The sequence below is a fragment of the Budorcas taxicolor genome, chromosome 4, assembly GCF_023091745.1.
Source record: "Budorcas taxicolor isolate Tak-1 chromosome 4, Takin1.1, whole genome shotgun sequence".
Classification (NCBI taxonomy): Eukaryota; Metazoa; Chordata; class Mammalia; order Artiodactyla; family Bovidae; genus Budorcas; species Budorcas taxicolor.
Genome location: NC_068913.1, coordinates 95,319,286 through 95,332,805, shown reverse-complemented (window position 1 = coordinate 95,332,805; position 13,520 = coordinate 95,319,286). Strand labels below are relative to the sequence as shown.

Here is a 13,520-nt window from a genome sequence, read left to right as displayed (position 1 = left end):
TGTTTTAAAGATTCATCCATGTTACTCTGTGTGTGTGTGTGTGTGTGTGTGTGTGTGTGTGTGTGTGTGTGCGTATCAGTAGATTGTTCCTTTTTATTGCTGAGCAATACTCCAAAGTATGAACAGACCACAATTTATGGTCTGAGAGACACTGGCAAGTTCCAGTTTTAGGCATTATGAATAAAGATGCTTAATTAAATTAATTAATGCAATTTAAATAAAAATCCCATTTTTTGATATGGAACTTGAAAAAATAAACTTTATTTATTTATTTTAAATTTTATTTCAGTTCAGTTGCTCACTCATGTCTGACTCTTTGTGACCCCATGGACTGCAGAACGACAGGCCTCCCTGTCTATCACCAACTCCCAGAGTTTGCTCAAACTCATGTCCATATTTATATAAAAATAAAGAATATTATTTATTCTATATTTTATTTTTAAATACTTTTTTATATGCAATGTTTATTTTGAAATGTTTAACCTAATAAATCCTATCAAGAACAACCTATTCCCTTTTTCCTAGGAAATAAGCCCTATTTATTTATTTATCTGCACCAGGTCCTGGTTGTGGCACATTCGATCTTTGTTGTGGTGGCATGCAAACTTAGTTGTAGCATGTGGGATCTAGTTCCCTGACCAGAGATCAAATCTGAGTCCCCAGGATTGGGAGGGCAGAGCTTTAGCCTCTGGACCAACAGGGAAGACCTAATTCTAAATTTAAAATGGAAATGCAAGGGGCTAAAAACAGCCAAAACAATTTCTGAAGATTTTAAAAAGGAGGCAGGGGCACTCACCCTACCAAGTACCAATAGTTACTATAAGGCTACAATCCCTTATGACAGTGTAGAACTGACTGAAAAGATAGACAAATAAATCAACATAACTTACTCGAGAGTTCACAAACACCCTGCTGTGTCAAAAGACAGAGGTGGGAAAAGGATGGATGATTAAAGATCTGGTGTCGGAGCAACTGACTGTCTGCATGCAAAAATAATGAAAGTAGATCGATACATCATACTATACAAGAAAATAAATTCCAGGTAGCTTAAAGGCTTAAATGTTAAACAAAAACATCAATAAAATAACAACGAACTATGTAACTTCTACAATAAACTACTGGAAAGTATTTACAAACACAGGGTTAAGAAGAACTGCTTAAACAAAACTCCAAAAGGATAAAACACCAGTAACTGCACAATGATATAAATCCAAACCGCTATGAACAAAAAGAAATAACAAAAAATTGGGCAGGGAGTGGACAACTAAGAGAAGAAGATAATTACAATAAATATTCACCAAGAAAAGATTAGTGCTTAAAAAAAATTGGAAAATGGACAAAGGAAAATATGCAAAATAAGAATAGTCAATAAAGTTCTGAGATAATACTCTATCTTATTTTCCTGCACTGGCTGGAACCTCTTGCTCAAACAAGCAAATTAAACTAACACTGAGATACTATTTCATACCCACCAGACTGGCAAAACTAAAAACAACTGACAATACCAAATGTGGCGAGGATGAGAAGCAATAGGCACTTGAGTACACTGCTGGTGGGAATGCAAACAAATAAAAGTATTTGGAAAGACATTTGGGATACCCAGTAAAGTTAAAAATGTGCCTATCTTTGCCCTCCTGAGTATACCCTCAAGCAGCATTTTTCAAACTATGAGTAGTTTTTTGTTTGTTTTAATAACATGGAATAAAGTGAAAGATTTCAGAACATATCAAAGAGTGTGTTACCTGCAGAAGTTAAGTATCACTTCATGAAAAATCGTTATTTCAATTATATGTGCATATTTATTCTAGTTCACAATGTATTATTGTGGCACACTGTCAAAAGAAGTTTGAAAACCAAAGCCAAGAGCTCTCACAATATATACAAGAAAATATACAAAATAATTTTTATTTGTAGCAACTGTAAATAGTAAAAGATTATAGACAACCTACGTGTTCCCCCAATATATGACACATTCAGAAAATAAATGGATACTAAATAACAGTTAAAATGAAAATTATCTAGCCATATTATCAACATAAATAAATCTCAGAAAAATAATACTGAATGAAATAAACACTTTTAGACAAACAATACCAGAGTGATACCATTTATATATAATTTAAAACATCCAAGTGAAAGTGAAGGTCACTCTGTCTGACTCTCTGTGACCCCATGGACCATACAGTCCATGGAATTCTCCAGGCCATAATTCTGGAGTGGGTATCCCTTCTCCAGGGGAATCTTCCTGACCCAGGGATTGAACCCAGGTCTCCCACATTGCAGGCGGATTCTTCACCAGCTGAGCCACAAGGGAAGCCAAAAACATGCAAAAACAATGTTAAATACTGTTTACTGATACACACAAAAAAATATGAAAGAAATTCAAGAGACAATCAAATTCAGAATAGTGGTTACTTCAGCAGAGGGAGAGAAGGAAACAGGAATAGAAAAAGAGGGTAACCAGCTACCCTTCCCTCTCCATTTAAAGTAAAGTGAAAGTGAAAGTGAAGTCGCTCGGTCGTGTCCGACTCTTTGCTCCGTGAACTGAAGCCCACCAGGCTCATCCGTCCTTGGGATTCTCCAGGAAAGAATACTGGAGTGGGTTGCCATTTCCTTCTCCAGGGGAACTTCCCGACCCAGGGATCGAACCCAGGTCTCCCGCATTGCAGGCAGACGCTTTAACCTCTGAGCCACCAGGGAAGAACACCCATTTAAAGTAAAGTTCATTATATTCCTCAGAGAACTCGGTGCTTCTAAAATTATTTAACTTGGTTATATGTACCCTCTTCCTGTCATTGGTCTGTAAGGTCCTTTAGGAGCAAGTTCTTGACAGTCTTGTTTATAGTGTCTCTATATACTAATATAAAGTATATAATAATTTCTCAATAACTGTTGAATGATTAAATCATTTTTATCAGTTGGGCTTCAGTTTCCACATCTGCCACATAAGAGGGTTAGATTAAAGTTCAATGCAGTACTATATTATAGCAAAACTATGTCTCAAAAACACCTTCCTTCCTAGGAAAGAAGTTGACTTGGATTCATTATGTTAGGATGCCCTCTTCTGGGAAGTATAAAAATTTCAAAATATATTTCACAAATATTTTTTATGTATTTTGCCACTAAATCTTATTTTTAAATTCACTATTTCAGAAAAATACAGTGGATAACAACAGACAGCAAAAGTTTATTTTCATTGTAGTTATCTTCTTTCACTTAAATATAGCATATACTTTTTTTAAAAAATGTAGTACTTTGGCTATTTCTAATCACTGATTTCCTGTCCATCTTTTCCTAAGTATCTTCAAAATCAGTGTTCCTTATACAGTATTAGATCCATCCAGACATGGTCTACATGGAGCTTTCCACATAGTGCTAAATGTACAGTGTAAACAGTAAAGAGAACGATACAAAATATCACCCAGCTTTAAGTCATTTAGGGGCCCAGAAAATCTCAAAACCTTAAACTGGATTAAGATCATCCAGGATTGCTAGTGCCCAGGCACTGGTAGAAGCAAACAAAAATCCTCTCTAGATGACAATAATATTATTCTAGATCCCAAATTATTCTAAAAATAGTTTTCTAAACACACACACATCCAGCATTCATCCAAACAGAACCAGAACATAAAGAGAAAAACCAACATAAAGCAAGCTGGATATAAGAAGCAAAATTAATATTAAGTATGTGTGAAACAAAAATCATAGCACAAGTATATATAACTTCTAAACTAACAAGAAAAAAAATGAAAAAATAAAAAACAAAAACACCTTTCAATCACTCCAAAAAAAATTGAAAGGAAAGTAAACAGGACAAGAAGAACAATGAGAAAGCATATAGTAAACATGATAAATTTAAACCCAAATATATCAGTGATTACATTTAATGTAAATGGACTAAATGAGTTAAAAGCAGGGCTTCCTTGGTGGCTAAGATGGTAAAGAATCTGCCTCCAATGCAAGAGACCCAGGTTGGATCCCTGGATGGGGAAGATCCCCCGGAGAAGGAAATGAAAACCCACTCTAGTATTCTCGCCTGGGAAATCCCACGGACAGAGTAGCCTGGTGGGCTACAGTCCAAGGGGTCACAAAGAGTTGAATATGACTGAGCTGTTGAGTTAAAAGTAAATAGTACTGGAATGGATGAAAAAGCAAAACCAAAGTTCATGTCACTAACAGTATATGAGTCTAGAACCTAAATCTCAGTGTAATACAGGTACAAGTTGAAAATGCAAGGCTTTAAAAAAATCATGAAGATACAATATGAAGATATCTGAATGCCTGTATCCTTGGCTCTTTCAGATAAGCACAGTACCAGAGTTAAGCCAAAAATGAAGAGATTCCAATCCAAACATTACCTGCAGCAGCCAGATGGGCTGTTACCTCATCAGCCGCTGTGGAGTTAAGTATGTCTGAATCGTCATACGAGGTGTCCTCAGGAGAAGAAGGTGAGTCTTCATCGGCACTCAACATGCTGTGCTCGGTGTAGGTGGCCACGTGGACCTGCTGAACTTGCTGGGCCACTGCATGCGCTTCTATGGTAGCCATGTGTTCAGTTTGGGTCACTCCGTGTTCCTCCATGAAGATCCACTATTGGAAGGAAAGGTAAAGAACAGGATTTAGTGTGTAATACAGGTTAATACTTAAACTAAGAAGTACTTTCCTCAAGGGAAGAGGAACTTCGACAAGCCTTTCATTTTACTATATACCTCACCACACCAAGTCATAGGAAATGGGCAGCATCATTACCGTATGACATAAAAACGGTAGAACATTTTCCTTGCATGAAACTATTCTGATGGAAATTCACTGTGCTAATTTTATATTTAAAGTCACAAAACAATAAATATCTTTTTGGTATTATCCATAATGATAAAAAAGATATTTAAAAGGTCCTGGTGACTTGCATTTGACACCATGCACATAAAAACGGTAAGTAAAATACTTAATAACAGTTCCTTTGTATTTTAAACACATATAGGAGCTAAACATTTTTTTCCCAAACTGTGATTATTCAAAATGGTTTTTCTGCTTATAACACTGTGTTTCTTATATACCCTGAAATGACACAGTAATAGGACTAAGGTATGCTCTCCTACAGACAGCACTTACACTCTGTTCTCTTCCCCCTGCCCTAACATACAGAGAGGTACACTATCCTTAAACAATCTTTTGAAGCATACATACATATGTATGATTTAAAATAAAAATAGGTTGACAATACATATACTATTCTGTGACAAGATATCTGGACATTTTGACATGTCAAAATAGACATAGACCTTTCTATATAGCTGAAGAATACTTCACTGTATTGATGTGCCATAATTATGCAATCAATCACCTACTGATATATAGGAAAGTGAAAGCATTAATCACCCAGTTGTATCTGGCTCTTTGCGACCCATGGACTAACCCGCCAGGCTCCTCTGTCCATGGGATTCTCCAAGCAAGAACACTGGAGTGGGTTGCCATTCCCTTCTCCAGGGGATTTTCCTGACCCAGGAATCAAATCCAGGTCTCCCAGGAAGATTCTTTACCATCTGAGCCACCTGGGAAGCCACGATATATAGGAAGGCAGCTTCCATATTTTTGCTACCATAAACATCAGTGAAGTAAACATCCTTTTATATCAAACTATGCATATTAGTTTCTCAAAAAACTTTCAGAAGAATTACCATATGATTCAGCAATTCCACACTTCTGGGTACTATATATGCTGGGAGAACTGAAAGGAGGGTCTGAAAGGGCTTTTTGTACACTGATGTTCACAGCCGCATTATTCACAATGGCCAAAAGGTGGAAGCAACTAACTATCCACCAATAGATGAATGGGTAACAAAATGTGGACAAACCTCCAATTAAAAATAAATTTACAAAACTAATTAAAAAATAAAATGAATTTGAACCTTAAAAAAAAGTGGACACACAAACAATGGAATGTTAGTCTTAAAAAGGAAGAAATGCAAACTATGAATAGAGGGGATCTTTCTCAACTTGATAAAAAAATATAATCTACAGCTAACATCATACTTAATGGTGAGAAACTAGATAGAATTTTGAAGATTCGAGATACCCCCAGATTTGTACATATCTAAAAATGCAATTTAATGCACCACTTAAGTCATGCAATTAAACACAATATATGAAAGGAAGATACCATTAAAATACTATTTTTCCATCCATTTCACTGTTCTAGTCTGAGACAAACTGCCTAGGGCATTTTAGAATTCTGGGTACTCCAAAATTGTTTTTAAATGATTTGGGATTAGAAGGCATCTAAATCCTTTTCAAAAGGATTTGTACGCTATGCACTTGGCATAATGGATTTCGGTTCTTTTCTCCAGAACAGCAGTTTACAGAATAAATCAAAAGGGATGTCTGTTTCACAGGCTTGTCACTCCTACCCAGAGCCTCATCTCTTTCTAGGTCTTTCCCCACGCCATCCTTCAGCCTCATTAACCTGTCTGCTGACACTCTGTAAAAAGCAAAGGCAAGACCATTTCAGACTTCTTTGAACCAGAGTGGGATACTTGTAAAGGATGCTTTAAATGGTTTCATAATTTAGTAAGCAAAACAGGTTGTCTAAAGCAAGATATGACTGGCATACACATACTGCAGCCAATTGTCATACCCCATCCTGCTTAAGTCATTTTTAGTGAGGCATTCTAGCTTCCATCCTCAAAAAGTCAGATTCTCTGGAGAGCAGAAATGATAGGAACTTCTAATAGATAAAAACATTAGATAATATGAAAATTTAAAAATAGCACAGGCTATTACCAGACATTCAGAACTCCTGGACAAGTTACTTAACCTCTAAGCCTCAATTTCAACCCTTTTTTTTTTTTTTTAATGATAAAGAAAAAAAAAGTAGTACCTTTCCTCAAAAGGAAGGGGGTTAAAGGAAACTTTCCAGATATGGTGAAGAACACATAAAAGCTCAACACTAATTATGATGATGCCAGAATTCCTATGTCTTCATGATTCAATCCTTCTTGACACATTACCTGACTAGTCTCTCAAGGACTGGGCCTCAATTACCTCTTCTTTAAGCTATACATCCATCTCTGAGGCTATGGCTTTCTTGCTGCTGCTGCTGCTTTGTTGCTTCAGTCATTTCTGACTTTGTGCGACCCTATGGACTGCAGCCTGCCTGGCTCCTCTGTCCATGGGATTCTCTAGGCAAGAGTACTACAGTGGGTTGCCACACCCTCCTGCACTGGATCTTCCCAACCCAGGGATGAACCCGAGTCTCATGCACTGCATGCAGATTCTTAACCACTGAGCCACCAGGGAAGCCCCATGGCTTTCTTAACTGCATGCACAAGATTTTGAGTCAAGCGTCTAAAAAGACTTTATTATATCAACTTCAGCGACTCAAATACTAGACTCCAAAACATTAACATAAAGAAATTATAGGGAACCAACACCTCTAACATAATTTCATGAGAATGCACCAAACAGAGAATGGACCTGACAGTGAGGCCTCTGAATAGATATGAAAAGCAAGATGAAAGGACAGACAACATGTAAGTGTGATTCTAAACATCATATCGAGATAAAAAGGCATGTCTATCACCTGGAACCAGTGATGTTCAGCAGATCAGTTACACTCCATTTTCAAAAAAACCATTCCCCCCAAAAATAACACAACTTGGTAGCAATTTTATTAAAGCCTGTTTCTTAGCCTAGATCATCACCTGCGGTGCAACATATACTTCATCTGAAGGCTCTTCTTTAACATATAATCTATAAGGGAATGGGGAACTTCCCTGTGCAGAACACATGGGTTCAATCCCTGGGTCAGGAAGATCTCCTGGAGAAGAAATGGCAACCCACTCCAGTATCTTGCCTGGGAAATCCCATGGACAGAGGGGCCTGGGAGGCTACAGTCCAGGGGGTTGTAAAGAGTCAGACAGACTTACTGACTGAGCACACGTGTATAAGGGATTGGAGAAGGGTAAATTCAGACAGAGGAGTTCCTATTTTTGCCATTGTGGACCAGAAGGCATGGGACTAAAGATAATGGAAGAGAACTCAGAAAAACAGATTTTTCTGTTCAGAAGCATCCTGTTAGTTGTAGTCAACAGTATGTAAGGAGCTACTGGAATTTGGATGAAATGTCCAAGGGCAGTTAAATTTAGTCTAATCCACACATAATGAGATTAAGTGTAGAGTATTAAAAAAAAAAAAACAAAAAACCTCCAAAGTTGGAAGAGCAGGCTGAGAAATCCAATCAAGGTATAACTAAAAGTAAGAGAAAGCCTTAGTCTCATCAATAGAATTATCACATCAAAGGAAAAGCTACAAGAACAGCCTGGGGGGAATTCTCAGAGCAAGACATGTCCACAGACAAAACCAGGGACAGAAAAGCAGAGAGGTTCAATTTAATTCATAGACATGTCCAGAATCTAAATTTCATGACTAGGATAGACATTTTACTCAACAAAACAGCCTTTCCCAAAAAAGTCTAAAGCCAAAGACAACAATTTGATTCTTGAGGGACACAGGGTAATGGATCAAAATTTTACCACAGCAGGAAAAACTTTAAAACAACTGCAACAAGAGAGTCAAAGTGAAAATAGAAACAAGGTACCATGTGGTTTAATTCTGAGTAATAAATGGAGCTTAAGAAAAAAGGAATCCATTTGACCTTCCTAGGGATATTCTCTTTCAAACAGCCCAAGGGTGGTATAGGACTTGCAGAGGAAGAAGAAAACACACACACACACACACAATCCTCACATCACTGAGGTCTACAAAACAAAAGAGCAAGCCGCAGTCATGATGCAGCTCCTTGATTTCCATTCTCAGACTCCAACCATACTTAGAACATCCAGCAGATTAAATGTAGCACAAAGTAGAATGTAAAAGTTATGAACGCTGGCAATGTAAAGGCAAAGATCAGGCTGAGAGAGGTAAGGAGGTAGGAGAGAGTAGAGAGGTTGGGGAATGGCTGGGAGAGGAACATCCTATCTTTACACAGTGAGGGAATCAGACCAAGAGCAGAGATCTCAGTATCACAATGCTACTCAGAAACAGAGGAAGGAAGTACAGCGAGGTAAAATGCCCCAAGCTTGATAAATCAAGAAAAAGTAGTAAAGGTATATTTTCTAAAGTTATGGAGGTAATACTGTTTGATAATACTATAAACAAAATAGTTAAAACTATAAACAGAAACAGTTAAAGTAACTTGTCTCTGAACAGTGGGACTAGGTGCAGGTAAAGAGTGTGGCAAAAGGCCATTGATTTTTTTTTTATTATAAATCCTTCTATTTGAACTTTTCTCATAGGAATGTATAACTTTGAAAAATGAACCTTAAAACCAAATAACCACAATACAGCCTTCCAAACTGATCATTTTGAAACTTTAAAAATTCAACATGCTAGACCAAACCATCACTAGAAAAATCAAGTCCCTTTCTCATGCTCAGATCAAGAGAACAGCACAGTTCAAGTTTAGAAATTGTCTTACCTTGAGTAAGGCTAACTGCCTAATTTATGACTGGAATCACATAATATTTTTCATTCCAATGTGGATAAAATTTGTAAATATTCATTAGTAACAACCAGAGTCCACATACTGCTTTTATACATATGTGAAAAAACAAGCTTTAACACACAACTTCATAATGACTTCAGGGTGAGTGGAGGGTTTTGTGAAACCAATATTATAAGTTCATGGAAGGCAGGGCCTGGGTACTAAAGTCTCTATGAATAGCAGCCATCCTAATAAATGCTTCTGGGTAATTGGTTGCACATTATAATTAGTAAAGCTAGACCCAGGCAATTACAGTTTCCATTAATTCTTCTATAGTACTCTGCTAGCCACTCATCTCTTCTCTCAACTTCCAAGCCCTCTATTCTATTCCTGTACTGAAATGCTCTCGAGCCAACTTTATTTATCAGCTTCATATTAGATTCTACCAAGGACAGACAACAGGTTAAGATGGGAAGAAGTGGAGAGAAGGGACTGCCTTGCAGTTTTCATTCCTAATCGAGTTGCTCTAATGACCAAGGATAGCCTCATCTCCCAACTCCAGCTGTGCCCCTCTCTGCCTGTTGGTTGAGCACCAGCTGCGTGACATCCCACTCGGAAGTGAGATCACCAGCTGTGTGGGGGCCCCTCTGAACTCTTAGGTTCTTCTCTTCTGTTCCCCCAGGCCAAGGGGAGCAGGGGTACCTGCTTCCCGTGTTACCTGGATTAACTCAGTGTCTGCTTTTGCTCTTCTAGTCTTCCAACACCTGTGTAACCAATTCCAGTATTAAATTCACTGAAATACCTCACATGGTTTACAGGTCCTGACTGATACAAAGGGAAGAAAATATGTAACTTTGTGAAAATTACTCAAAAGTGTCAATAAGTAGCAAAATTTTATATTGATTTAAGTCAATACAATAAAATGTATTGACATTTTAATACTATCAATGAAGTGATTTGAAGGACATTTTTATAAGGACACCACTATGGTTTGTTTCCATATGCCGATGGAAGTTGAATACAAAATCTTGAGTTTGATTAATCACTAAAAAGAGGCTAAGTTAAGAGTATAAAATGCCTCAGGAAGAGAAAAAGGGGACATAGAAGCGAGAAGGGGGTACAGACAGGATGAGAAGGAGGAGTTATACAAACACACAAACTTTTATCTGTTTATGAGTCTATCTTACCTGCTCTTTTAATAAAGTACTTAGTAAGTCTAACATTCCAGTAAACCTCAAAATCAACATCACAATAATAAATGCCTTTTTATGGCATATATGGAAATAATAGTGACAATCACAAAAAGATCTGTTATATTATTCAGTAAATACACTGGGTCCAGAGTCTGGGCAAACAAAAGGAAATGTGGTAGCAGTGGCAGCTGTGACCGTCATCTACCACTCTAACTTCCTGGGCAGGCTGACTACACAGGCAGATCCATGTGTATTTGCCGAAAATCAATAGGAGGGACTAACTATAATTTCCAGTGTGGCTTGCAGAGATTGAGAGTTTTGTTTTCTTGTTATACAACTAGGCCCAAGGAATTTAGTACAAGAGCATGCCAAGGGTATGCAAAGTGTCCTCTCCATTCTACCCCATTCCTGCTTGAAAGCTCATCCTCACTTCCACAGCAGGGTGGTTAAGATTACAAACTCTGGAGCCAGAGAACTGAGTTCAAGTCCTTGCTCTGCCACTCTCTACCACCTTAGACAAGTTCCACTTGACTTCTACACCGTAGTTTTAGTCTTTCAGTTGGGGAGATTAATAGAAACTACTTCATAGAATTATTGTAAGGACCAAACGAGTTTTTTGGACCAACTTTTATAAAAGGGCTTAAAATAGAACATGGTATATAATAAGTGCTAGTTAAGTGTAGGAGAAGGCAATGGCACCCCACTCCAGTACTCTTGCCTGGAAAATCCCATGAACAGAGGAGCCTGGTGGGCTGCAGTCCATGGGGTCGCTAAGAGTTGGACACGACTGAGCGACTTCACTTTCACTTTTCACTTTCATGCATTGGAGAAGGAAATGGCAACCCACTCGTGTTCTTGCCTGGCAATTCCCAGTGATGGCGGAGCCTGGTGGGCTGCCATCTATGGGGTCACACAGAGTCGGACATGACTGAAGCGACTTAGCAGTTAAGTGTAACCTATTATGACTAGTATTACTATTCCACATAAAGACAGATAAAGCATAGAAACCTCAAAGGGAAAGTTAGAGGATTTATTTTCACATTGGGAGAAAATTGGGAGTTTGTGATCTAAACAAAGCTGAAACACTAGAGGGTGCCACAACCAAGGAAAAACGTAAGGAGAGCACAGGGAATTTCAAGCTGTGCTTGAAATTAAAATTCGACTGGAATAAACATCCTTCTGTATTAAGTAGGAGAATCTACTCCACCAAATGCTTCAAAATACATCAATTCTTCTATAGGTTCTTAGACAGTACTGCTTTAGAACCTATAGAAGAGCTGATGTATTGTCCAACAGGAATTTCTGCAATGATGGAAATGTTCTCAATTTACACTGTCCAAAATAATAACAGTCACCAACCACATGTGGTTAGCTAACCACATGTGCCTACTGACCACATGAAACGTGACAATTAGTTTTAAATATTTTTAATATAAATAGCTACAACTGGCTGTGACTGCCACAATGAACGGTACAATTCTTCTACATTCTATTTTTAAGTTTTGAAATGACTTGCTTCTAATCATTGTTAAAGAATTTTCTAATAAAATAGGTTCATACAATAGTTCCAGCAAATCCATCCCTTGTGATAATTCAACGCTGCAAAGACAGGAAAAGCGACTGTCTGTGTCGCTCCCTCACCCTAAAGGTGTTCACAATCAAAAGCAAAACTTTCTTTTACTCATTATAGAAATTTTGCCTACCCAATTCCCTGACTGTATTTCTTGGACCCTTGGTTAAAAGAGCTTAAAAAAATTAGTACAAATTGATAAAATTAACTTAGAAGGCTTTTTGCCTTTAAAAAAGACTTTTCCAGGACCTCCCTAGAGGTCTGGTGGTTAAGACTCTGTGCTTCCAATGCAGGGAACACACGTTCAAACCCTGGTTAGGGAACTAAGATCCCACAGGCTGCTCCCCAAAAGATATTTTTTTAATAAATGAAAACTTTTTCCTTAAAAAAGAAAAAATCATATTCTAGTGATAATCATCACCAAAGGCTAAGGGAGCACTGAGAAGAGAGGACTACAAGGACACTGAGTAGGTATCGTGAAGGCGGGACTGAGTCTTCAGTCAGGAGTCTGTCAGGTGCCAGAATGAAAGAAGGGGGCTGGCTGCAGGCTGAGGCAACGGCTTGTGAAGGCACGTGGCAAAGCAAGAGGATGGGAATGAATACCCAGATGGCAGACTCAGGAGTCTGGGGACCAAAGGTACACAGCTTTCAGCTGCCTTCACCAGATTCTTTCTTTACACTGTAATTTAACCTGCTGAAAACAAAATGATTCTAAGGATAATGCTGACCCACCTGTCAAAGAGGAAAGTCGTCTCCACATTACAGCTTACAACCCTGTGTCTGTCACAGTGCCCTGAGTGAGAAGGTACCTAATGAATGTTGATGACAATGATAAAAAGGATTAGAAAATGCATTCTCAAATATTCAGATGCTTATTAACAGCTACAAATATCAATTAAAAGGAGGTGAGTTGCTGAAGTTACCGCTGGGTCAGAAACATGGTGGATAGGAAGCTTAGTATACTCAGGCATTTTCAAATGGGTAAGTACGCAGCTGGCTCTTTTTGCAGAAAAATCATGTGTCCACAGCTGCTCCCCAAATTGCCAAAAAATCAAATAAGTAGCTGTCACGTGACAGCAGGATTAGAGGCTGACTCAATTTCCATTAAAGAGAAATAACATGAATTGCCCCAAGTCCCACCCCTCAGTCTCACAAGCACAAAGGACACTTTTATTCAGATCCTGCTTACTGTGAAATATAGCATTGTTGCCTGGCTGCTTCTGTAGTGGGCCTCGAGTCTGCTGGATTTGCCATTACACAACCAACATTCAGTTAA

At 38.1% G+C, this 13,520-nt stretch overlaps 1 protein-coding gene across 2 annotated transcripts in view; it reads right to left on the bottom strand.

Annotated features, from left to right (window-relative positions):
- Nucleotides 1-13,077, bottom strand: part of NRF1 (nuclear respiratory factor 1) — an 87,483-nt gene extending 74,406 nt beyond the window's left edge. Inside the window, exons 1-2 of one of the 2 annotated variants that reach the window (XM_052638573.1) lie at nt 12,977-13,077; nt 4,359-4,590 (exon numbers count right to left, since the gene is read on the bottom strand). In XM_052638573.1, the coding sequence (XP_052494533.1) occupies nt 4,359-4,581 (223 nt within the window). In that variant the 5' untranslated portion in view covers nt 4,582-4,590; nt 12,977-13,077. Of the gene's footprint in view, nt 1-890; nt 951-4,358; nt 4,591-12,976 lie in introns of those variants that run through there. The other variant, XM_052638574.1, reaches the window with a different exon arrangement.
- Nucleotides 13,078-13,520: the final 443 nt, after the last annotated feature.